We start from the raw sequence: 25,358 nt of genomic DNA, 5'->3' as shown, positions 1-25,358 counted from the left end.
TTCTTTTACTACCACTTTTGATGATAATGGTAAGTAGGATAGAATAGAATAGAGAGAGGGTGAATCTCCCTGGGACACAGACAGCAATAAGAACTGACAGGGGTTCTAATCCCTCTCCACTCTATCTAAAACAAAACAAAAAAATGTTGCTTTTAGTTAAAACGAGGGTTAAAAAATCCTAGTTAAAAACATAAATAAAAAAACAACAAACATGCCTATACTTACCAGCTCTGTGCAATGTTTTGCACCGAGCAGCCCTGATCCTCTTTTTCTGGGGTGCCACGCTAGCTCTCCTGGCTCCTCCTCTTCATTGGGTGCCCCCACGGAAAGCCAATTTCCCTGGGGGCACCCATGCGGGCTCCCTCCCGAGTCCTGCTGCTGCTGTGTCCATTGAAACAGACAGCAGGACTCGGCTCTGCCCCGTGTCAATGGATTTGATTGACAGCAGTGTGAACCAATAGCTCCTGCTGCTATCTAGCCAATAAAAAAAAAAAAGACTCGTCAACTTTTCCATAGAAAATATTTATTGAAGCATTACAGTAGTAACATCATCCAAAAATGCTGACGTGTTTCGGCCTTAGGCCTTCATCAAAAGCATGCTTTTGATGAAGGCCTAAAGCTGAAACACGTCAGTTATTTGGATGTTACTGCTGTAATGCTTAAATAAATATTTTTTATGGAGAAGTTGTCGAGTTGCTGGCCTGTACTTCCTATGAATCTTTTGAGAGCTTAATTAGTCAGAGTGCAGACTACTCTACATACCAACTATACTATATAGTGTTAGAGCTTGGGTGAGTTTTTCTCTCAGGTAAAAAAGGGGGGGTCTAGAGGGGGAGCTGCAGCACAGAAGGTTTTTCATCTTCATGCACAGAATGCATGAAGGTGAAAAACCTTGAGGCTTTAAAACCACTTTAGGTGTGTCAAGCGCTTGGGCATTTATTAAACTTCATTGGCCAGAAAATGTATTTGTTCTGGCCACAGAAATGAATGAACGCCAAAGCGCTTGAGCGCGTTTAGGTACGTCAGACATTTTTCTGCGAAAATGCTATTGCTCCTGAACGGCCTGGCAGTGCTTCCAAACTCCTGTAAAAGTCTATGTGTGCATTATACAGGATTTATATAACGCCAACAGTTTGCGCTGCGCTTTACAACAAGGGGGCAGACAGTATAGTTACAATACAATTCAATACAGGAGGGATAAGAGAACCCTGCTTGTCAGAGGTTACAATCTAGAAGGGAGGGTCAAGTGGAACATTGTGCATGGACACAATGCTAACATTGAGGGGCATTTAGAGGCAAAAAAAAAAAACGCAAGATGCCTCTAGAAGCGGCATTGAAAACACCCAGTGCATGAGGCCTTATGCTAACATAGAGCCAATAAATCAATACACCCCAATGAAAGGTGTACAGCATGTCTCATGTGGTGATTAAATATGAATTGCTGTATTTGCCTTCAAGAAAAGCATGTCACAGGGCTCATATTTCTAGAAGACTAACACCAGCTTGTTCACAATGTGAAACAGAAAATCTGCAATTGTGAAGGCAATTTGGTGATCCTGGAACACACCCATATGTGATGCTGCAACACACACTGTGTTGGATGGATGTTTCACTCAGAGACCAATGAAAATCAAACTGGCCCTGAAAATGTAAATATAACTGGCGATGAAGGAGTCATAGAGAGTGGAAGTTACAATGTACGGACTCCAGTAGACTCATAATGCCCTCCCTACTGATGTCTAAGGGACCAATTTGGATTTGTGGATGTAGTTGATCACAAGGAAGATTACGATAAGGTGAGCACATTTTGCTACTTTAACATAGTTGCGTTTGCACACCTAGCTCCCCGATTGCTCTCACTTAATTCCCAGGAATAATGCTTAATTAAACTGCACATCAGCTGTGGAGTGGTCTTTTGTATTTATTTATTTAAGAAATACCTTTTAACACCAAATAGACTCTCTGGAGACCTGTCCTGTGTGCCACAAAGCACCATTACATCTTAGTGGACAAAGTGCAATACTAGATTTTACCTGCAGATGGTGCTGTACGTGCAAAATATTTCCTGCTTCAGGAGAAACACTGTATGGGGAGCACCAGTTTTTTCTATTCATTTATTACAAGCATTGTATAGCTCTGACAGTTATGCAGCACTTTACATACTCATTCATTTCTGTCCTCCGGAAACTTACAATCTAAGGTTGCCTGTCTTGCATGCATTAATACACATTAGGGCCAAGTTAGACATTAGCCAATTACCCTACCAGCATGTTCTTGGAGTGTGGGAGGAAACCAGATCACCCAACGGAAACCCATGCAACCACAGGGAAAACATGTAAACATAATGCAGAAAATGTACTGTCCGGGATTTGATTCAAGGATAATGCAGAGGGACCACGTATAGACAGGAGCTTCGGGGAGACGAGGACAGTGCCAGATCAGGGAGTCAGACAAGCAATGCAGCCTCTTCCTGTAACCCCTAACATCCCGCTCCAGCAGGCTTCCTCCAGCGGGGAAACTGGTCCGCAATCTACTTTCTAAGTTGCTCTCAGCCGCCATCACATACTTGGTCCCACCACCCACAATACATGATTAATAATCCTACATTGTATGTGGTAATGCCGAGGGACTGCCCACAGACTGAAGCTTTGTGGAGGTAACAATGCTGAAGCCTGCCAAAGCAGGGAGTCAGGCGAGTAATGCAGCCTCTTACTGTACTCCTTAGACTTAAAGTGGTTGTTTCATATACACAATGAAGTGACTAGCCTCAGATGATAAACAGAGATGAAACTAATTCTCCTACATAAGTTGCACCTGTTTATCTGCAGTCTTCCCTTCTCTACAGCCATTCAAATTTATCAAGCTTGTCTGGGCTGTCAGAAAACAGGGGGCGGGGAGCTGAAATTATACACTGCAGTGCTCAGTGATAACTCTGAAAGCTGATTGGAAAGAAGGGACACCCCCCCTTCACACAGAAACAGAGCTGAGGCTGTCAATTACTGGCTGAGGGCTGGAGGTCCCTCCCCTGTCACTTTTTTTCTCTTGGTGTCAGGAAAACTTGTCAGAAGGGACTCGTGCTGATATTTGCAATACGGCACTGGGTCACTTTAACTGACAATTGTATGGTAATGCGACACTGTACCCAAATACAACGGATGTCCTTTTCCTACAAATAGAGCTTTCTTTTGGTGGTATTTGATCACCTCTGTGTTTTTTTTTGTGCTAGAAACAAAAAAAGGCAGACAATTTTGAAAAAAAAAACAAAACAAAACATTTTTTTACTTTCTGCTATAAAACATACCCAATAAAGAAGAATTGTAAAAAAAATCTAATTTCTTCATTAAAAAATCTTCATTAGTTTAGGTTAATATGTATTCTGCTACATATATTTGATTAAAAAAAACCCCCAATAAGCATATATTAGTTAATTTGCGCAAAAGTTATAGCATCTACAAATGATGGGATATATTAATAGATTTTTTAATTTATTTTTTACTAGTAATGGCAGCGATCAGTGACTTATAGCTGGACTGCGATATTGCGGCGGACAAAATCGGGACACTGACACTTTTTGGGGATCAATGACACCAATACTGTGATCAGTACCAAAAATATGCACTGTCACTGTACTAATGACACTGGCTGGGAAGGGGCCCACTGCAAAGAGTCCGGAGTTGAACGTTCCCTAGCAACATACCTGTTAATTTCCCGTTGACATAGCCATAGCTGTTTGAAGTTGGTCGTGGCTTGTTTTTAGCCTGTTCTAGCCACTCCTGGAATATTTGCTCTGCCTGTTCTTTCTTAGCTCTCTGCTCAGCTAGACGCATCTCACCTTCTTCCTGCAAAAAAAGAAAAAAAAAAAAAAAAAAAGAAAGACATAGGAACCCAATTACCTCCTCATTACCTCTGCCCTCTTTCACCTTTCCATAAAGACTGTGAAACGGGTACCAGAATACAAGACGCCTCCTTCAAAAAAAAGAAGGTATGCCGAGAGGTCCTACATCTCTTTCATCTATGATGCAAAATGCTAGTTGAACGTGCCATGTAATATTTGTAATAGCCGCCTAATGCGGGAAGCAGTGTGCTCTGCAAACTGCAAGGACAGGCCTGTGTCCGATCACGGCGCAGTTCATTAAAAAAAAAAAAAAATATAGGCTGCTCTGCAGTCTCCCCTGGGCAAGGTTCGTTATTTGCGATCTTGCAAATGTTCCATAAATGTATTTATGGAACTTATTAATATCCTCTACTTTTCCAGGAGGGATTGTAATTCAGGGCTTCAAGAATGTGCTTCGCCCACAAAATGGTTAAAGTGTAAATAGTATGGGTCTTCCAGAAGGGTTCGTTCAGTCACCGCAGAAGAAAATTACATTTTAATTAGCGCTCAAGGGCTTTCATTCGTGGAACAGCACTACCTGCTTAGCAAGAAACTATTTTCAGCTCTAACCACTGTTAGCGATTTTATTTAGAAAGAAGAAATATGGCTTAAAATAGAAAAAATAAATTCAGGTGCATGGAAAAAAAAAAAGACGAAAATGTAGAGAAAGATAAATGACAGAAACTTCAAAGAGAATAGCGGTTAAAAGTTTACCAAGAAATACTGTCTCAATGGGGGTTGATTATGCACGAAAAAAAAATAAATTATAGTGTGTGTGTGAATAGATCGATAGATCGATCGATCGATAGATAGATAGCTCTATCTATCTATCTATCTATCTAATACATAGAGAGAGATTATATCTCTCTCTATCTATATAGAGAGAAAATATTTATATATTTATTCTCTCACAAACATATATACACATACAGTGTATCCGGAAAGTATTCACAGCGCTTCACTTTTTCCACATTTTGTTATGTTACAGCCTTATTCCAAATGGATTAAATTCATTATTCTCCTCAAAATTCTACAAATAATACCCCCTAATGACAACGTGAAAGAAGTTTGTTTGAAATCTTTGCAATTTTATAAAAAATGAAAAAAAAAAAAAAAAAAAAAAAATCACATGTAGAAAAGTATTTACATGGAAAAGAAGAAGGGTAACAACGCTCTCTGCAGGGACAACTCAATCCATACACCAGGTCCACTCACAGGTGCCGAGGCTTGAGGTGTGCCAACACACTCCAATGTAACAGTAATAAGGAGAGCCAGCAAAACTGTAGTCCTTGAAGTGTGGTTTATTGGGGTATCAGAGTGACAATAAAACAATAAAGCTGACGCGTTTCGGCAATAGCCTTAGTTGTAGCTATTGTTTTATTGTCACTCTGATGTATCAATAAACGACAGTTCAAGAATTACAGTTTTGCCGGCTCTCCTTATTACTGTTACTCAAGTATTTACAGCCTTTGCTCAAAATTGAGCTCCGGTGCACCCTGTTTCCACTGATCATCCTTAAGATGTTTCTACAACTTGATTGGAGCCCACCTGTGGTAAATTCAGTTGATTGGACATGATTTGGAAAGGTACACACCTGTCTATATAAGGTTCCACAGTTAACAGTGCATGTCAGAACACAAACCAAGCCATGACGTCAAAGGAATTGTCTGTAGACCTCCTAGGCAGAACTGTATGGAGGCACAGATCTGGGGAAGGGTACAGAAACAATGAGCACAGTGGCCTCCATCATCTGCAAATGGAAGAAGTTTGGAACCACCAGAACTCTTCCTAGAGTGGGCCGCCCGGCCAAACTGAGGGATCGGGGGAGAAGGGCCTTAGTCAGGGAGGTGACCAAGAATCCGATGGTCGCTCTGACAGAGCTTCAGCATTTCTCTGTGAAGAGAGGAGAACCTTCCAGAAGAACAACCATCTCTGCAAAACTCCAATCAGGCCTGTATGGTAGAGTGGCCAGACAGAAGCCACTCCTCAGTAAAAAGGCACATGACAGCCCGCCTGGAGTTTGCCAAAAGGCACCTGAAGGACTCTCGGACCATGAGAAACTAAATTCTCTGGTCTGATGAATCAAAGATTGAACTCTTTGGCCTGAATGGCAAGCATCATGTCTGGAGGAAACCAGGCACCACTTATCATCTGGCCAATACCATGCCTACAGTGAAGCATGGTGGTGGCAGCATCATGCTGTGGGGACGTTTTTCAGGAAAGATGAATGCAGCAATGTACAGAGACATCCTTGATGAAAACCCACTCCAGAGCCTTCTGGACCTCAGACCAAGGTTCATCTTCCAACAGGACAAAGACCCTAAGCACACAGCCAAGATAACAAAGGAGCGGCTATGGGACAACTCTGTGAATGACCTTGAGTGGCTCAGCCAGAGCCCAAACTTGAACCAGATTGAACATCTCTGGAGAGATCTGAAAATGGCTGTGCACCGACGCTCCCCATCCAACCTGATGGGGCTTGAGATGTCCTGTAAAGAAGAATGGGGGAAACTGCCCAAAAATAGGTGTGCCAAGCTTGTAGCATCATGCTCAAAAAGACTTGAGGCTGTATTTGGTGCCAAGAGTGCTTCAAAAAAAGTAATGAGCAAAGGCTGTGAATACTAATGTAAATGTGATTTTTTTTCCCAAACAAACTTCTTTCACGTTGTGATTATGGGGTATTGTTTGTAGAATTTTGAGGAAAATAATGAATTTAATCCATTTTGGAATAAGGCTGTAACATAACAAAAATGTGGAAAAAATGAAGCGCTGTGCATACTTTCTGGATGAACTGTATATTTATATATATATATATATATATATATATATATATATATATATATATATATATATATATATATATATATATATATACATATATATATATACACACACATACACATACATACATACACATACATACATACATATATACACACACACGGAGGGGAGAAGATGAAATTAGGCTTTGATCTAAGTAAATACATACTTTTTCTTTTCGTTTTCTTTCCTGTTCAGCTTCTTTCTTTTTACTCAACCATTCTTGATACTTTTCTTTACTCCTCTCTTGTACAGAACTTTTCCGTTGCTCTTGCACTTCGTTCTTCTGCTTTTCCTTCAGAAGTTTTTCCTCCTTCTCCTTTCTTTCCTACACAGAATATGCAATGAAAATCACTTGATGCTTCAAAGTCTTCAGCTTGACCAACCTGACCTTGTCAAGAAACGTACGCTCATTTTTGATGACAAAATGTAAATGTTGTAAGGGGACTGCCTAGGCACAAATAACATTTCTAGATGCTCCCTATTGCACAGCAACTCTTCATTTTGAGTTACTGTCCACGTTAAAAAAAGCATTGAAAGAGCTCATAAATGATAAAGGCATAAAGTATTTCCTAAAATCCAAACCCAGAAATATGAACCCTACTACTGCTGACACCATTCTGCCCACCTTTGATTTGTTGTCTAAATAAACCTATCCGGTCTATTCAGATATAAAACTATTTACGAAACACTGGATGTCAATGAGTGAGCCACACCAGCAGTCCAAATAGACAATGAAAGCGCGAGAAGAGGCACACTGCAGTTTAACTGGTTTCTAACAAGTTTCCATGTTTAAAGTAGTTGTAAAAGCTGAAAGTACATTAAAGCAATAGTAAAGTTAACATTAAGGATGAGCTCAGGAGTGTTGGCAACTCCACATGCCCGTGTCCGCCAGGAAGCTGACACTCCGCAGCGCTAATCACAGGCAGTGACACACTTCCCGGCTGCACAGATTGGGAAATGTCTCACTACCCGTGATTAGCGCTGCGGAGTGTCAGCTTCCTGACACGCCTAGACAATAGAGATCGTTTATATATATTAAAAAAAAGTAGCGCTAAAATCATAAATAAACAATAAAGTCCATCTATCATAAGGACGATCGAATCCAAATCTTCATCCAAAAGGCAAGTAGAATGGAAAGGATAGCCACCACCAACACCCAATCAACTGACCCTTACCGTCAGTGTGTAGGGTACACACAAAATAAACATTGATGAATGGCCCCAACGATCCCTCTGCATCGATCGATCACCTCAGATGGCAGTTAAGCCCATTACTCTCAATGAACATTAACTCCATTAACTCCCTTAAAGCGGTTGTATACCTGCTGACATTTTTTTTTTTTTACCCCTGTAAGGCAAAAGGCATAAATGAGCTAGTATGTACCGCATACTAGCTCATTATAAAATACTTACCTTAGAACGAGGCGTCGGTATCTTACCTGGTCCACGCCAAGGGAGCTGTCATGTTGCCTCGGCGTGTCTTCCGGGTATCGCGGCTCCAGCGCTGCGAGTGGCTGAAACCGCGATGTCGTCACTCCCGTGCATGCGCGCGGGAGATTTCTTCCCCGGCAAGGTCCGGCAGCTGCCGGGCCTTCAGCCGAGAATGCCCTGTGCGCATGCGCCGCTGCAGTCAGCGGCTCATAGCAAGGGGAATATCTCCTAAACCATACAGGTTTAGGAGATATTTTTTTTTACCTACAGGTAAGCCTTATTATTATTATTATACAAATAGACTATACAACCACTTTAAATTTCACAGACAGCTCCAGCTTCCAAGTATAAGTATAAATAGAAAAAAAGCATGTAAAAACATAACAGTTTCCAACCGAAAAGATGGCTGCTGCATCTCCAATCAGCGTCACACGTCCTAAGCTCCACCCTGGGCCATCTTTTCGGTTGTAAACACCATTATGTTTCTACATGCTTGGTGGTCATTTTAAAATATGTGAGTGTACAAGCCTCGTTTTTTGGTCTTTTGGTCTTTGGATGAAGATTTGGATTAGATCGTCCTTATGATAGATGGACTTTATTGTTTATTTATGATTTCAGCGCTACTTTTTTTATTATATATGTTTCATTATTGTGTCAGCTGCTTTTTCTTTTGTTTATTATTATTATTTTTTAGCGCAACAGATACTTTTTGTTTTATATATAACAATCATGTCTATACACTCCTGCTCTGTGCAATGGAATTGCACAGCAGCCGCTAACCTCCTCTATTCGGGTCCCCTGCCGGCGCTCCTGGCCCCTCCTCTCTGTTCAGTACCTCCATGGGAAGCCGCTTCTCATTGGGGCACTCGTGTGTGCTCGCTCCAAAGCCCCGCTGCTGCGTCCATTGACACAGACAGCAGGGCTCGGCCCGCCACCCTGCTTCCTTTGTCACTGGCTTTAAATGACAGCACTGGGAGCCAATAGCTCCTGGTGCCCCAGGAAAGTCAGCAAGACCCAGAAGTGAGGGGAGAGAAGAGCTGCAGACCTGCATGGCGCTGGATCAAGTGAGGGCTCAGGTAAGTAAAAGGGGGATGAGGGGGGATGCTGATGCCTAAACATTTTTTACTTTAAAGCAAGGAATGCATTAAAGTAAAAAATATTTAGGTTTTAGAACCATGTTAAGGTAAAAATGAGCCTGATCTCAATTCAGCACTGCGCACAAGAACAACGAGTGTCTCTCTCTCTCCTCACTGGACAGAGAGGCAGCAGCGGGAGCCAATGGCCAGTGAGGAGAGAGAGGCGGGCTGGGCCTAGCCAGACACTCACAGCCGGCTCAGCTTTTAACCTCCCTGGCGGTTTTCCCGAGTGTGGCTCGGGGTTAAAATTCAGTACCATTAGCGGTAACCCCGAGCCACACTCGGGATCGCATTGCAGGATCCTGGGGCAGCGTTACTTACCTTGTCCCCGGGATCCTGCGATGTCCCCCGCAGTGTCCGAGGGCTCCGTCCTCCTCCGAAGCCTCTCCGTGCCAGGCTCCGTTCCCTGCGAGCGGCGCGACGCACGGGGGCGGAGCCTGGCGGCAAATTCAAAAAAATGTCAAAATCATAACACATACAGTACTGTAATCTTACAGATTACAGTACTGTATGAAATGATTTCACATCCCTTTTGTCCCCAGTGCTCTGGCCCATGCCCTGCATGCAGTTTTACATGATATACACTGTTCTTTCTGCCTGGAAACTGGAGATTGTCCATAGCAACCAAAAAGTGTCCCTTTACGTCAAAAGTGGCTTTAGACCAGCTAGAAAACAGCGATAGTAAATTAGAACACTTGCAGAATTGAGCGATAGTGAATTGTGGGGAAATTTATTTTATTACTATTTTTTTTATTTTTTTTTAATTATTTATTTTTATTTATTATATTATAATTTATGTTTTTGTGTTTCAAACTTTATCATACCCGGGATATCTACTAGACTCTGGTTTGGACAGATTTAAGTGTGTTATTGTTAAGATTTACAGACCTACAATATAAAACGCCAAATTTCCATGCAAAATAATTGTACCGCTTTCAGCACCTAAAATCCGAAATAATCATACCGCCAGGGAGGTTAATGGACACACATCGCCGGCTCGGGAGTGAGCACACACGAGTACCCCTAAAGCAAACAGGTTGCTATGGGGGCACTCGACGAGGGAGGGGCCAGGAGCGCCATTAGGGGACCCCAGAAGAGGAGGGTTGGGGCTTCTCTTTGCAAAATCATTGCACAGAGCAAGTAAGTAGGACATGTTTGTTATATTTAAAAAATAAAAATGTACCTTTAGAATAACTTTAAGGACTTGTTTGCGCTAGATGCTTAAGGTGCATTTTTGAAAAACATATCCTAAATGCATGCAAAGTAAAATCAAACTGTGTTTAGCAGTAAGCATTTTTTTCCACCAGGAACGCATGTAAACCAGTTTCAAGAAGAATGCACTGAAACACATTACAAATGCATTACAATTGCATGGAAATGGTTACAAAATGTGGGGATTAGCGTGAACATAGGTAAACGTGTAACATATTTTTAATAAGCAATATAGCAAAATGTGCAGACAATAGCCAAGTACCTTCTGATGCCATACCATATCATACCTTTACATCTGTACAGGATCCCATTTATCCATATCATGGGAAAGCGAATAGTTAATCATATTCAAAAGGACGTGTTCTGTAATGCTGAAGATGTTTCATAGCTTATGCAAGTCACTTCGTCAGTTACAATTAATGTCAGGAAGATATCCTAGCCTTTATAGCCATTCAGCCCTGATGCACAAGATATGGGCATTTAGGTGCAGGAGGAAAGCACGGGAACACTAAACAGCCCTGATGCCATCCTCTAAGACTCTATAAGCTGCTGCAGCTAGACGGGATGGAAGGTGCATGGAGCAGAACTAAAGTTTATGGCAGTATGCACACCCAGGGACTAATGCTTGGAATGTCCTTGGGCGAAAAAAAGCCCTAAACATTGTGCCCTGCACCTAAACATCAGGGTCCTAGCATGGGGAAGACACATATAGGGAGAGGTAACCAGGGTCCTTATGCACAAGGGCTGAAGGCTCAGGGTGCATGAGGCCTATGACACCTTAATATGACTGTAAAGGTTGTAATTTTTTTTTTTTTTAATAACAAACATGATATACTTACCTGCTCTGTGAAATGGTTTTCCACAGAGCAGCCTCAATCCTCTTCTTTTTAGGTCTCCTGTTGACCATCCTGGCTTCTCTCCCTACAGAGTGCCCCAAATAACAAGCACCTTGCTATGGGGGCACTTGAGCAGGTTCGCTCCCAAGCTACGCAGCTGTGAATGGACATTGTCCATTCACACACAGAGTGCGACTTGGCCCCGCCCCCCACTCTCCCCTCACTGGATCACCGGCTGTGATTAACAGCAGCAGAACCCAATGGCGCCCGCTCCTGTGAGAGGCAATGAGGAGAGAGAGACCCGGGAGAGCCAATGCTCTTATGCACTTCGCTGGATCGAGATGGGACTCAGATAAGTATGGGGGGGGGGGCTGCACCCAAAAGGTTTTTTTACCTTAATGCATAGAATGCATTAAGATAAAAAGCCTTCTGCCTTTAGAAGCACTTTAATCCATTCACCATAGAATGTGCAGATGTTGATTATCCGAGAACAGGATGGGAGGTATGAAACTTTACATTTCCTTCGCTACTCCCGAAAACACTGGAATAAGCCCCTAAACGACAAACGTCTGGATTTAGGGCAAACATTCACACTTTCTTGACATGTCATAATGCATTGATTGGTGCCCCAAGTAACATAGCACAGGACCTGAAAACTATCTCTACTGTCTTTTAATATTTGCAAATATGTTATTACAGATAATACTTCTAAATTTCTGACACACTTTGAGAATGCAGGCAGACAATGCAAAAAATGAGATTCACTAATTTGCTTTGAAGTATATGCAAAACCAGTTTTTTTTTCCCCCCCAACAGATTTTTGTTGCCATTCTCTGTATTAATTGTGGGTATTGGGGTCTGTCAACAATTCTATTCTTTTTTTTTTTTTTTTAGTTGGACTAGATGGTCCAGTTTTCAACCTATGTAACTAAGGTCTCATTTATAGTGATACTCGAGGTTATTTATAAAATAAATAAATAAAAGTGGTTATACTTACCTGTTCTGTTCTATGATATTAAACAGGAAAGTCCCTTAGCTCCTCTTCTGGCAGTCCTGACTAGCACTGTTCAAGCCTTCATCCTTTGGTGTCTCCTTTACTAAGCTGGGTGCTAGGGAAGCACGGGCCATGTTGTGCGTGTCCATAGATTACACACAGCAACTGTCAGCCACTGCCCTGCGCTCTTCTCACAGAAAGTTGACTGATTGCAGCAGGAGCCTATGGCTCCACTGTGAACCACTGGAGGGACAGTCGGCTAACGCGTTTTGGCCTTCATACCTTCGTCATGGCAAAGACTAAGGCCTGACGGCAGAAACGCATTGGCTGTTTCATGTACTTTCAATAAAGGATATTGCCATTTAACGTTTACCTGAGTGCCAGCTGTCCCTCCAGTGGTTCACAGTACACAGAGGAATCGGCACCTTATCGGTCAGAGCACCAGGTGAAGCTGAGGAATGAAGGAAGGTAGCAGCACCACTACACCTGTTTGCACCTATGGTTCCACTGCCCTCAATTTCTCCTGTGAAAGCAGAAAGCGTTGCTGGTGACATCGCTGGAATGGTGATATGGAGCCAAGTGTTGAGGGAAAGGGGGGGGAGGTCAAGGACAGGTAGTATTTTTTTTTTTTTTTTTTTTACGTTAATGCACAAAATGCACTACGGAAAAAAAAAAGTAAACGCGTGAAACCTTGTTAACTCAATGCTAGATGATGCTTTTCAAAAAAAAAAAAAAAAGGAAAATTCAAACAGCAAAAAAAAAAAAAAAAAAAAAAAACACAAGAATTTCTTTCAAAACAGCAAAAAGGAAATTAGGTTTTCCTCTGTGCAATCCATGTTCCAAAGGGCATATTTAAATAATTGTCTTTGGATGCCCTGCACGCTATTTTACACTTCCCCTCTGCCCCCAGACGGAAAAAGTGAAGAAAAATAAATACAAAATGACATAAAAAAAAAGCAATTCATTCAGCCTCATTCAATTTGACTTCTTTATCCTGAATCCGTAGCAGCTATTGCATGTCTCTGTGTAATCCCTTGCTTCCTATTTTATTTGTTCTGCTTTATTTTCAGCCGAGCCAGAACTATGCATGACATAGACTGAAGCTTCTGATTTGCTAATTATACCCTTCGCAAATGGCCCCACCAGTTTCTTGGAGCCACATTTACTAATAGCTGCAATAGGAGACTGGCTGCTTGCCAGGGCAAGATAATTGCAGTCCTTTTATTGTCACACTGTACTCTCCTTGCTTCATACCTCAGCTCAAGCTATGTGGGAACACCTGGCACATTTTATATGCAATCTAAAAGACATATAAAACAATCTTTCACATACTTTAAAAAAAAAATAAAAAAATTATAGGCAACAGAGCTCCCAAGATGGATTTCCATATTAAAATCGTCATAATCCTTTAATAACAGGTTTTTAAAACAATGCCCAACCATTACTCATACAGTCAGCTCTAGTAAAGGATCCTGCATATTGAAGTTTGGAGTCTTAGGATTATAACACAAGGACAAAAAAAAAAAAAAGGTGAATATTTTCAAATGGCAGTGAGCTATGGCTCCCATGATGCTATACAACATAAAAGGAACACTCAGGCTTCATGGTAAGAAGTCCAACCTGATGGTGCAGCAGTTAGACCTGATCCCTTGTAAAACCTCCTGGCAGGGCAGGGACAAGGGATGGATAGGAGGGTCCACTGTCCTGGGCACTATAGTATCATGCCGGGGGGGCGCCACAAGGGGATTGGGGGTCAGGAGGATTTGTGTTGGAAGGGGAAATTTGGGGTTCGGCAAGGAGTATTTTTTTTTTGGGGGGGAGGGGGGGCGGAAGATTTGTGCTAGGAAGGGGGATTTGGGGGGGGAAGTTTGTGCTGGGAGGGATTGGAAGTGGGGAGGGGGGGGAGTATGTGTACTAGGAAACAAAATTTAAGGGTAAAGGATTTGTGCTAGGAGGGGTGTTTTTTTTTGGGGGGGGGGGGGGGGGGTTGCAGCATTTGAGTCATCTGATGGTGCCTGCATAGTTCCAGGACCAACTCCACTTGGCAAAGCCAGCAGCATGACACCACCAGGTATTCTTTCCACTAACCTCCAATGTAAGGGAAAGGTTTCCCACCAATGGCCAATTGGTTCTAGCAAGGTTTCTCCAAGACCTGAAACTTATTTTAAAAAGGTTCCTCTGGGATAATACGTTTTAGAAAAGCTGAGCTACAGGGATGTTTTGGTGTTTAACTCTTTCGTCACCAGAGGCCACTAAAACCTAGAAGCCCAGACCAAATTCAGCAGCGTCAGCATACCTCAGCTAAAATTTGACAACGCCCCTAGAATGAATTTGCCTATCTAAAATTATTTTTTAAAGGCAGATCAGGTTTTATTTGGTACGCTGCTTTATTAAATGCCCCATTTGTGTTTTTATTCTAAACTGAAAAATATTTCAAAAATGTAACTCATACTTAAAGGGTTAGTTCACATTTACAAAAAAACTGCCTATGCAGGTAAGGGGTGTCTGTAGATAAAAGACAGCAGCTCTGACCTAAAATTGAATAATGCCCTTGCTATAGGTGTAGGCCATTTACATATCTCCTGAAGCCTGACTGGAATACTCCAAAGACGTTGCTAGGACATTTCTAAGTGAGGTCCAGTCGTTACTGCTCACCTCCACCATCACAGGAGGTGATCAAAATTCAATCCATCTATGGCCAGCTTAATACAGAGGTGGACATCCTTTCTGTAATGGTCTTTGGCTTAAAGCTGAAGTTTAAATTGATTGTAAAGTTTTCATTTTTTTTTTTTTATTAAAATAAACATGTTATACTTACCTGCTCTGTGCAGTGGTTTTGCACAGACTGGCCCGGATCCTCCTCTTCTCAGGTCCCACACTGGCGCTCCTGGCTTCTCCCTCCTGTCGGGTGCCCCCACAGCAAGCAGCTTGCTATGACTGCACCCAAATCGAGCCACTGCTCTGTGTGTCCATTCACACATGGAGCCGCAGTTCTTTTTTCAGATCCTCAGAGTTCTTTGCCATGAGGTGCCATGTTGAACTTCCAGTGACCAGTATGAGAGAGTGAGAGCGATAACACCAAATGTAACACACCTGCTCCCCATTCAGACATAAGTCCTTGTAACAGTAATGAGTCACATGACACCGGGGAGGCAAAAATGACTAATTGGGCCCAATTTGGACATGTTCACTTAGGGGTGTACTCACTTTTGTTGCCAGCGGTTTAGACATTAATGGCTGTGTGTTGAGTTATTTTGAAGGCACAGCAAAGTTACACTGTTATACAAGCTTTACACTCACTACTTTACATTGTAGCAAAATGTCATTTCTTCAGTGTTGTCACATGAAATGAAATAATAAAATATTTACAAAAATGTGAGGGGTGTACTCACTTTTGTGAGATACTGTATGTAAACCCAGGGACTGTCTGTATATATAATTATATCTTCTTTGGGTGCATAAGTATTCTTTCTAAACTTGAGTTGAACTTCAGGCAAATAGCTAAATATACACACAAAATACATACCAATTCATACCTTCTAAATTTTAAGATGAGAATGAGGAACGCCTATTCAATATGCAAAAGTATGTAGGCGTAGGACATACCCCCTGTGTTGTCACATGAAAAGATATAATAAAATATTAACAAATATGTGTGGGGTGTACTCACTTTTGTGATCTCTCTCAGATTATATATATATATATATATATATATATATATATATATATATATATACCTTAAATTTTTCACTCTTTGTTATATTGCAGCCATTTGCTAAAATCATTTAAGTTCAGTTTTTTCCCCTCATTAATGTACACACAGCACCCCATATTGACAGAAAAACACAGAATTGTTGACATTTTTGCAGATTTATTAAAAAAGAAAAACTGAAATATCACATGGTCCTAAGTATTCAGACCCTTTGCTGTGACACTCATATATTTAACTCAGGTGCTGTCCATTTCTTCTGATCATCCTTGAGATGGTTCTACACCTTCATTTGTTCATTTGAGTCCAGCTGTGTTTGATTATACTGATTGGACTTGATTAGGAAAGACATACACCTGTCTATATAAGACCTTACAGCTCACAGTGCATGTCAGAGAAAATGAGAATCATAAGGTCAAAAGGAACTGCCTGAAGAGCTCAGAGACAGAATTGTGGTAAGGCACAGATCTGGCCAAGGTTACAAAAAAAATTCTGCTGCACTTAAGGTTCCAAATAGCACAGTGGCCTCCATAATCCTTAAATGGAAGACGTTTGGGACGACCAGAACCCTTCCTAGAGCTGGCAGTCCAGCCAAACTGAGCTATCGGGGGAGAAGAGCCTTGGTGAGAGAGGTAAAGAAGAACCCAAATATCACTGTGGCTGAGCTCCAGAGATGCATTCGGAAGATGGGAGAAAATTGTAGACAGTCAACCATCACTGCAGTCCTCCACCCCTTATGGCAGAGTGGCCCGACGGAAGCCTCTCCTCAGTGTAAGACACATGAACCCCGCATGGAGTTTGCTAAAAAAACACCTGAAGGACTCCAAGAGAAAGGTGAGAAATAAGATTCTCTGGTCTGATGAGACGAAGATAGAACTTTTTGGCCTTAATTCTAAGCGGTATGTGTGGAGAAAACCAGGCACTGCTCATCACCTGTCCAATGCAGTCCCAACAGTGAAGCATGGTGGTGGCAGCATCATGCTGTGGGGGTGTTCTTCAGCTGCAGGGACAGGACTACTGGTTGCAATCGAGGGAAAGATGAAGGCGTCCAAGTACAGGGATATCCTGGACGAAAACCTTCTCCAGAGTGCTCAGGACCTCAGACTGGGCTGAAGGTTTACCTTCCAACAAGACAATGACCCCAAGCACACAGCTAAAATAACGAAGAAGTGGTTTCACAACAACTCTGTGACTGTTCTTGAATGGCCCAGCCAGAGCCCTGACTTAAACCCAATTGAGCAACTCTGGAGAGATCTAAAAATGGCTGTCCACCAACGTTTACCATCCAACCTGACAGAACTGGAGAGGATCTGCAAGGAGGAATGCCAAATCCAGGTGTGAAAAACTTGTTGCATCTTTCCCAAAAAGACTCATGGCTGTATTAGATCAAAAAGGGTGCGTCTACTAAATACTGAGCAAAGGGTCTGAATACTTAGGACCATGTGATATTTCATTTTTTTTTTTTTTTTTATAAATCTGCAAAAATGTCAACAATTCTGTGTTTTTCTGTCAATATGGGGTGCTGTGTGTACATTAATGGAGGAGAAAAAATGAACTTAAATGATTTAAGCAAATGGCTGCAATATAACAAAGAGTGAAAAATTTAAGGGGGTCTGAATACTTTCCGTCCCGTGTGTGTGTGTGTGTGTGTGTGTGTGTGTGTATGTGTAATATATATATATATATATATATATATATATATATATATATATATATATATATATATATATATATATATATATATATATATATATATACACACACACACACACACACATATACATACACATACACACACACATATACATACAGGGCTTTTTTTCTCAGAGAATAGGTGCAGGAACTCAACCATGCCCGCCACACACACATACCTGCCAAATGGCATCAAATTGTAGCTCTTCCCTCTGCATACAACCCCACCCTCTTCTGCCCTCATCTTCTCCCCCCTCCTTAAAAGCTCCACCATCTGTCATATGTCTTACCTTTGTTGCAATATTAAGCTAAAACACCTATCAGGCTGTAGTACTTCCCAGCATACTATACTATACTACAGTCACTTCCAAGGGAGATCATGCAGTAGGAGCATCAACAACTGGTCACCAGGGAAAAAATGGAGTCCACAGAGGGTGCAGCCTACCATGCACCCTCTCCTGCCCATGACTGCACTGAACCCTGGTTATTTGATCTGTATCTCCCTTGTCCCTGTCCATCACTCTGTGGAATCTGCGAAGGAGATATGAGCTGTGGTGGGAGCTACTGGGAAATAAGATATCACTTCTAAATGCAGAAGCTGGACTTCAGTGTTACCAAGTGATAGTGGTGAGCAGGGAGCAGAAGACCTGAGCCAGAGGTGGTGGAACTGAGTTCCCCCTAGTTCCTGCTGAAAAAAAAAGCACTGCATATACACACACATACATATATACACACTTTCCACTCTGCTTTAATCCCTGTATTGTAGAATATACTGTACATTTTGCATACAAAATCGTATACACAAAAAAAAAAAAAAAAAAAAAAAAAACACACATACCCTGCATTTACTTTTCCCTCCACATGTACCAATAAACCTTGTAGGAGACATCATTAAAGCCCTATGATATCATTTGTGTGTCTGTTATTGAAGGATAATGTGTCTACAGAAATGTCTTAAACATTCTTAACACAGACTGGCCGAACCATCACTTACAGCAAATCAACTGCATGCAACAGTCAACAGAAATTACAACACTTTCCTGAGAAAGTGACAGCACATAAATCTAGCCAAGTGATAGATATTTACAAGCTGGATTCAATAGCCGCATGGCTGAATCATGGAAAAAACAGACAGAAATTCCTTTCCGACAGGTCATTTGTAAAACATAGACGGGTTAGTGTTTGCTTGTGCTGTTTGTTGGATGTGATTGCTCATTGTTCGCATATGATGTATGTATACTTGTAGGAGTCGAATTGTGTACATTATGTGGATTGAACATGGCCTTTTTTATTTCTTCTGACAATACTTTAACCACGTGCAAGTTTGTGCTTGCAGCTCATAATTTGAAGTGCAATTGCAGAGTGTATATATAAACGTAGAGTTACATCACAATAAGGGCAAGAAATAAAACTTAAAATTTTAGATTTTCACATTTTACTAAGAGCCCTTTCACACTGGGGCGGGGGGCGGCGTCGGCGGTAAAACACCGCTATTATTAGCGGCGTTTTACCGTCGGTATGCGGCCGCTAGCGGGGCGGTTTTACCCCTTGCTAGCGGCCGAGAAAGGGTTAAATACCACCGCAAAGCGCCTCTGCATAGATTGATTTCAATGGGCAGGAGCAGTAAAGGAGCGGTATACACACCGCTCCTTCACTGCTCCGAAGATGCTGCTGGCAGGACTTTTTTTACCGTCCTGCCAGCGTATCGCTCCAGTGTGAAAGCCCTCGGGGCTTTCACACTGGAATGAAAGTAGCGGCACTTTCGGGTCGGTTTGCAGGCGCTATTATTAGCGCAATAGCTCCTGCAAACCGCCCCATTGTGAAAGGGCTCTAATAGCTGATCGCTAGAAACATTAAAGGCATTTCTAGGAAGTACAAAGGAAACACAGCACATGGGAAAATGTACACAATGATACAGAATGGATCAACCTCCGAAGAGGAGGGGCCTCAATCCCTGAATCCCCAGGGCACAAGGTACTCTAGTCCACCTAGGCGGGAAAAAAAGAGACTAAACTCCTTAAGGAGCGAAGTTGGTCCTCCAGGTCTTTGGCGAGGGCTCTCCTGAAGAGAAAAACCCAATGAGGAGGAAAAAAAGACCCAAAAGCCACAGGTGATCTCCTCGAGATCAAGGCAAGCCCTAAAAAATAAAAAAAAATAAATATAAAAAAATAAATAAATTAAAAAAAAAGCATCCTCTGTCTCTGTGAATAAAGGAAACAAATGTACATGTGCAGTGCGAGTGCTCATGCATGCAATAAATAGGTGCCTAAAATAAATAAAACGTGCCAATTGCTGTACACAAGCTGGCCCATTCAGCCAGTATAAAAATTGCTCTAGGCTAGCAAACAAATTTGCCCAAGAAGCGAGTACAAGAAAAGCAGTACATTTTTCTGGCACCCCTGTGATGCCACCCCATAGGGGGCAAATCACTGAGCCAAATCACTTATACTAAGGCCACTTAACATACCAATATGTCTTTGGAGTGTTGGAGTAAACCAGAATACTCGCAAGAAACCCATGCAAGCATAGAGAGCATGTAAACTCAATGCAGACAGTGTCCTGGCCGGGATTCAATACAAGGACCCCATTGCTGCAAGGCATAAGTGCCACCTCTTCATTACCTCAGGAGGTACTACTTTGTAGTTCACAGAAGAAAGTAGAGAAAACTGATAGATTAGTTCAGTGCATACCAGGCTACAAAGACACTACAAATTCTGACAAGTACTTTTCTGTACTTGCAGAGAAATTATTAAACCTTATACAGTAAAAGAAAACTGATGCAGCAAAAACATCTGAATACTGGTAAGTAGCAATATACCAAATTTTAGTTTTTGGGTGGAAGCATGTGCTGGCGCTGACCTATCAGAAGCATACTGAGCTGTCCTGGAAGCCATGCAGAATGCACAAGAAGTACAGGGATTTTAAATCCCCACACCACAGCCCAGGGTGGTAAGCAGCCCATAAATTATGCAATTTATGCATAATTATGCATTCCACCATGGGTGGAAGGAAAGAAAATAGCTTTACCCCCCCCCCCCTTATCAACACTCACACTGTGTTGATGGGGGAATCAAGCAATTTTCTCTTTTCACCCATGGAATTCCTCCCACAGTTCTATTTTGTTCTGTCAGCGGGAAGCCAGAAAAACACAACGATCACTGCCAGCAGCGATCGCACAAAAAGTCTCGACTACCTGCCCATAGATGGATTGAAGTTTGTCCAGTTCCTGCTGAACCAGATGAATTTCGATCCGTCTATGGCCAGCTTTAGGTCACCTTTTAATTATTTTTTTCTGAAAAGGTGAACTCCACCTCACACAAATTGCCGTACCCGTACGTCGGTTCTTTGACGCTAAATACCGGGGTCTAACTCTTAAAAAAGGAGATTTTTTTTTTTTTTATTGCATTTTAGTGTCAATATGAGATCTGAGGGCTTTTTGACCCCAAATCTCATATTTAAGAGGTCCTGTCATGCTTTTTTTCTATTACAAGGGATGTTTTTTTTTTAAACTGTGTCAAAATATAAAACTAAAAGTAAATTAAATAAGGAAATTTTTTTTTTTTTTTAAGGCACCCTGTCCCGATGAGCTTGCATGCAGAAGCGAACGCATACGTGAGTAGCGCCCGCATATGAAAACTGTGTTCAAACCACACATGTGAGGTATCGCCGCGATTATTAGAGGGAGAGCAATAATTCTAGCCCTAGACCTCCTCTAACTCAAAACTGGTAACCTGTAGACATTTTTAAACATCGCTTATGGAGATTTTTAAGGGTCAAAGTTTGTTGCCATTCCACGAGCGGGCGCAATTTTGAAGCGTAACATGTTGAGTATCAATTTACTCTGTGTAACATTATCTTTCACAATATAAAAAAAAAAAAAAAAATGGGCCAACTTTACTTTTGTCTTATTTTTTTAATTCAAAAAGGGTATTTTTTCCCAAAAAAAGTGCGCTTGTAAGACTGCTGCGCAAACACGATGTGACAGAAAGCATTGCTATTTTATTCTCTAGGGTGTTAGAAAACAATATATTATGTTTGGGGGTTCTAAGTAATTTTCTAGCGAAAAAAACAATAATTTTAACTTGTAAACAACAAGTGTAAAAAAGAGGCCCGGGGCTGAAGTGGTTAAACCTTGGGTCTTGTTATAAATATAGAATCTCCAGGACACTCCATTTAAAGAGCAAGTTGGGAACTTCTAGTAAAAAATGGACTGCTCCTGCAGAAAATTCAGAGGATTCTAAGAGTGAGTGATGGGAGTATGTCCCTAATAACTGCCAATCTAATAACATGCTATTTGGGTTTATTCACAACACAGGCCAATTACAGCAAAGTTGTGAGTCAGACTGGTGACAGGTTGGCTCTGTTGTTACATTGTGCTTACCATGTGCTGCCTTTAAAAATGGATATATGAAATAGCAAAATATAGCTAAAACTACATTTTTAATCCCCATTTTGTATAAAACCAAGTGGCTATCACATGGAGATCTGTCCCCTCAATAAATCAAATACATGTTCTTCCTATTTTATTTATTTATTTTTTTTTTTAAATCAGATCCTTTTTTATTAACTTTATAATCAAACAATACAATACACACGTACAGTAAACTCACTCCAAAATTAAGCAAAGAAAAAAAAAAAAAACTAAAAGAAAACAAAACAAAAAAAAAAAAAAAAAAAACACCCCCCCCCACCTTCCATCCCTCTACAATCTCCTATTGTCATTATCTATCTACTCCTGACCAATCCTTCAAACCAGGATAACCATCCACCTCTTCCACACTTTCTCAAATTTCCGTGGGCAACCCCTATGTAAAAATAGGGGTATTTAAGGGTGTTTTCCGGGTTCCTAGTTTTATCTATCATACTCAAAAGACATTTATTAGGCTTTAGCGGCTAGGGATCGGCTGATTATAGGTGGGGCCGATTATAGGCGGCCGATATTCACTTTTTTAAGTATCGAGCGCAAACGTACCCAATATTGCTTCAAGGGGTTTTACTGGTGTGATGCATGCATCCTCCTCATTTAATAATATTAAAATCTCTCATCAATAAGATTGGTAGGACCGACCATTGCGCCATATTCAACACTTCCTCCTTATAGGAAGGGGAACATAAACATTCACCAACATAACATTTTTATCTTTTAAAATGTACATAATAAACATAATAAAACAACCTTCAGGGTCTTTAAGGCCCCTTTCACATGATCGGACCGTTCAGATCCGCCTGTCAGTTTTGACGGCGGACCTGAATGGGCGCTCCATGTTAGCCTATGGAGCGACGGATGTCAGCGGAGACATGAACGCTGACATCCGACCCCGTCCGATCCGCTAAAAGCAGACGGATGGCCCTACGTCCAGGTCCGTCGCTGGCGACTCGGATCGGGTGAGATCTGATGAAAACGGACATGCTGTCCGTTTTCGTCCGATCCGTCCATAGGTGGCAGCGGCGCCTGACAAGCCCCTCCCCGCTCAGTGAGCAGAGACGGACCTGTCATCCGCCGGCTCAGCAGAGATCAACGGACTGATCTCCCGCTGAGCCGGCGGACCGAGGCGGGCTCCGTGGAAACAGAGTCCGCCTCGTGTGAAAGGGGCCTTAAACTCTGTTTGCATGAGAACCGTATGGAGCGGGCAACCAGGACACTCACACCCCGTGCATATATAGAGTAGGTGGAGTGAAATTGGTACGGAAATCTAGCTCTAGTATCAAAAAGCGCTAAATCCTCTCGCTCCAAATGGGTCTCCTGCAAAAATACAATTCCTGGTTAGTAAAACTCTAATGTTTCAAAAACTGCTTGTTTTTCCCCCCATCCCCCAATCCTCTTACATTCCATGATATCTTAATTTGACTTCCCATCCCTTTCCGCTATCTGATGATCTCAGTAGATTCATACGTGCCTATAAAGGTTTGGCATCTTCCAAAATATGTTATAAAGCTCTTCTTCCTATTTTAGCAATAATGTTCCCTTCCAAGAATGATCAGAAAATATGGCACAACCCAAACGGTTTATGATGCAAGAATTATTATAAAATCATTCCGGTGATTTACTGTTCATCATGTACATGGTAAAATGTAACAATGGCTGGAGTTAATGCATAACTTAATTACTATTTTGAGCCTACATCTGGCACACACATCAATACTATTGTTTCCACAAACACATGACAGGTTGGGCCTGACTTACAAAAGTGGTCACACCTTTACATACCAGGACTGTGTTTGAACACGCACAGCACAGTTCACAATGTGGGAGATAAATGCTATTCATATAATCATTTAAAAAATCTGGCAGTTAAAATATCTAAGGTTATGCGGTTGTAAATTGTCTTTTTGTTTTTTTTTACAGTAGACCAATAATAACCAACTGCACACAAACAATCTTGGCCATCCTGCCCTAAAGTTATATATATATAAAACATTTAAAAATGTAATAGTAATAGTTATATGTGCCGCAGGAAATGTTTCAGGTGCTTGTACTGGTTGGTCATGTGACCATGTGCCTAGGCATTTAATTCAGTAAAGGAATTTTAGAGAACTTCAGGCATAGTCAGCAAATGGCCAGATGTGTGTGAAGGCCCTTTCCCAAGCCCCTTGGCTTTAGATCCCTATAGTGTTTTCTGTTATCACTATCCTTTATAAATACCTTAAACCAGTGGTGGCCAGATGAGGCTCTTTGCTTGCTTTTATCTAGCCCTTGGGGCATCATCTTCATCCACCGATACCAAAATAGGACATACTTCCCCTCACTGGCACCAACGATGGGGCACAATTACTCCCAATGGCACCAACGATGGGGCACAATTACTCCCAATGGCACCAACGATGGGGTATTGTTTATTCCCACTAATGTCAGGACCTTTTCAACTCCCAATGGCCACAGTCCTGGCCCCCTTAAGTCTGAAGGACAGTAAACTGGCCCTTTATTTAGAAAGTTTGGAGACCCCTGCCTTAAACCTAATTAAACAAAAAATAATGATTCAGTTAAATTGTTTTACTACAGCATCAAAATATATTATAACAAATTCCAACATCTAAATCTAACTGGAATTAGATCCAGTCTTCTAGAACCAAATTTATCAAAAAAAAAAATCCTATGTTTCCCATAGCAACCGTGGTCCATTCTTATATTTCTAGTGCAAGGTAAAGAGACTCAAAGCGTCCTTTTTGGGTACTGTGACAGTGTCTCCTTATAGCCCCGTAACAAGGTATAGTCACCAATCCTCTATTTAGTTAACACCCTGTGAAAAGAGTCCACTCTTGGTAAGCCCCAGTGTCAGAGCTTACCCAGGTGAATGATATCACTGCCCCCACATGTGACAGTGTTTATGTCTGGTAATTGGCTATTCATGGGGAAGTCACATGTTCTCTATACCAGTGTTTCAAATCTATCCGACGGACTCGAGTTCGGTCGAAAAGTCCGCTCGTCTGTACGCTAGTTCGACGGACAAAAAGCCACGCTAGGGCAGCTTTTGGCTACTGGCTTTGAACTTCCTTATTTTAGTCCGGTCGTACGTCATCACGTACGAATTCGACGGACTTTGGTTGATTGTGTGTAGGCAAGTCCGTTCATTCAGAAAGTCTGCCGTAAAGTCCGCTCGTGTGTACGCGGCATTAGAGTAAAGGATCCAACAGAACATGGATGCAGCAAAGGA

The 25,358-nt window shown here is 41.7% G+C and overlaps 1 protein-coding gene across 2 annotated transcripts in view; it reads right to left on the bottom strand.

Annotated features, from left to right (window-relative positions):
• The window catches only part of CCDC34 (coiled-coil domain containing 34), a 46,177-nt gene that overhangs the window by 9,245 nt on the left and 11,574 nt on the right, over positions 1 to 25,358 (bottom strand). For both annotated transcript variants that reach the window (XM_073604540.1, XM_073604541.1), the window contains exons 5-6: positions 6,864 to 7,022; positions 3,698 to 3,839 (exon numbers count right to left, since the gene is read on the bottom strand). In XM_073604540.1, the coding sequence (XP_073460641.1) occupies positions 3,698 to 3,839; positions 6,864 to 7,022 (301 nt within the window). The remainder of the gene's footprint in view (positions 1 to 3,697; positions 3,840 to 6,863; positions 7,023 to 25,358) is intronic.

Source organism: Aquarana catesbeiana, linkage group LG11, assembly GCF_042186555.1.
Source record: "Aquarana catesbeiana isolate 2022-GZ linkage group LG11, ASM4218655v1, whole genome shotgun sequence".
In the NCBI taxonomy this organism is placed as follows: Eukaryota; Metazoa; Chordata; class Amphibia; order Anura; family Ranidae; genus Aquarana; species Aquarana catesbeiana.
The sequence above is the reverse complement of the archived record's forward strand: the minus strand, read 5'-3'. Positions and strand labels throughout refer to the sequence as shown.